The sequence below is a fragment of the Phytophthora parasitica genome (assembly GCF_000247585.1).
Source record: "Phytophthora parasitica INRA-310 unplaced genomic scaffold supercont2.54, whole genome shotgun sequence".
NCBI lineage: Eukaryota > Oomycota > Peronosporomycetes > Peronosporales > Peronosporaceae > Phytophthora > Phytophthora nicotianae.
Window position 1 is genome coordinate 76,611 of NW_008649040.1, and position 1,264 is coordinate 77,874.

At 58.5% G+C, this 1,264-nt stretch overlaps 1 protein-coding gene across 1 annotated transcript; it reads left to right on the forward strand.

The window, feature by feature from the left end:
• Positions 1–5: 5 nt before the first annotated feature.
• On the forward strand, positions 6–725 carry PPTG_15800 (hypothetical protein; the record flags this gene model as incomplete). Its single annotated transcript, XM_008913550.1, has 1 exon — positions 6–725. One exon carries the CDS (start codon positions 6–8, stop codon positions 723–725), a length of 720 nt encoding a protein of 239 aa, XP_008911798.1.
• Between the last annotated feature and the right edge of the window lie 539 nt (positions 726–1,264).

Here is a 1,264-nt window from a genome sequence, read left to right on the forward strand (position 1 = left end):
CGACTATGTGCGAGGCCTTGAACTACCACGAACCTCGTATGAGGTACGAGTTCTTCCTGGATGGCCTACGTAACAAGCAAATGAAGACGGTATTGAACGCGAGTATGGTCACGTCGATTCCTGAAGCGTGTGCGCTACTGCTGTACAAGAACCTGCATCTCCCTGTCGAGGAAGAAGACGAGTTCGCGGGCGAAGTCACGGGTCAACCAAGGGCGAATGGAGCGGCTTCGACTGAGTCCCAAGTGCTCCAGGAGCTACGTCAGATGAATCAGCTGATGAGGACGCAACAGCTAGGGCCAGGAACGCCGAGAGGGCTAGTAAGCGCTGTGGCTCCTCCGACTTCTCCGCGCGACGGCGTTCCAGTGGTGAGTAGGAACGCCACAGGTTCGGCGCTCGGGCCTCTACGCATTCGTCTTGGACCGGACACGCGCACTACCGAGGGTGAGGTGGTCTGCGGTCGCTGCGGTCGGATCAGATGCAGCCGCGAGACCTGCCCAAGAGGACAAGGCCGTTGTAACAGGTGCAACGAACTGGGTCATTACTCTATGGAGTGCAACAGGCCGAAGACTCAAGGCGGCTATCAGAACGGGGAACGCCGAAGGATGGAGTGTTTCCTCTGCGGCGGAGGGGACCACATGGTAGCTAAGTGTCCTAGCCTCGAGAGACTACGTGGGGCGGTGCGGAACGCGACAGTGGGAACGCCCACCGGCGTGTCTCAACAGTGAAGGGGGCAGGAGGAAGGGGAAGGAAGTGTCGCTCCTTCCTCTTGCCTGACTAGCGACACAGAGGATGCTGAGGGCTCGCCAACATCGTCTGGTGAAGTCAAGGAGGCTCTGGTGGAACGTGAGAAAAATTATGAAGACGCTCGTGGCGTTCCTGTCGCGAGCGTAAGGACGGAAACTGTGGATATCGAAACTGGAACGAATGAAAAGAGCAGTCCAACGGAACGGACTGGCTCAGGACGAGGCGGAGAGATTATGGGCTCTACGGAGAGGCCCGAACGAGGAAGAGTGAGAACGACGGCGGCAACGGAACGCCACGACGTGGCCCAAGACTGGGAGACAAGGACAACGGAACGTCCAAGACGGGTACAGAACGCCGGCAGAGGAGCAACGGAACGCTCAGAGGTCGCGTTGAAGCCCCAGGGGAAAATCGAGGAACGAGAGAAGACGGTAGAGGAGACCGTCTGCTCCAAGCGAAGCAAGGGTGCGTTGGAATCGACGCCAGAAGACGCTGCGAGAACCAGGGTTAGTCAGTTCTCGGC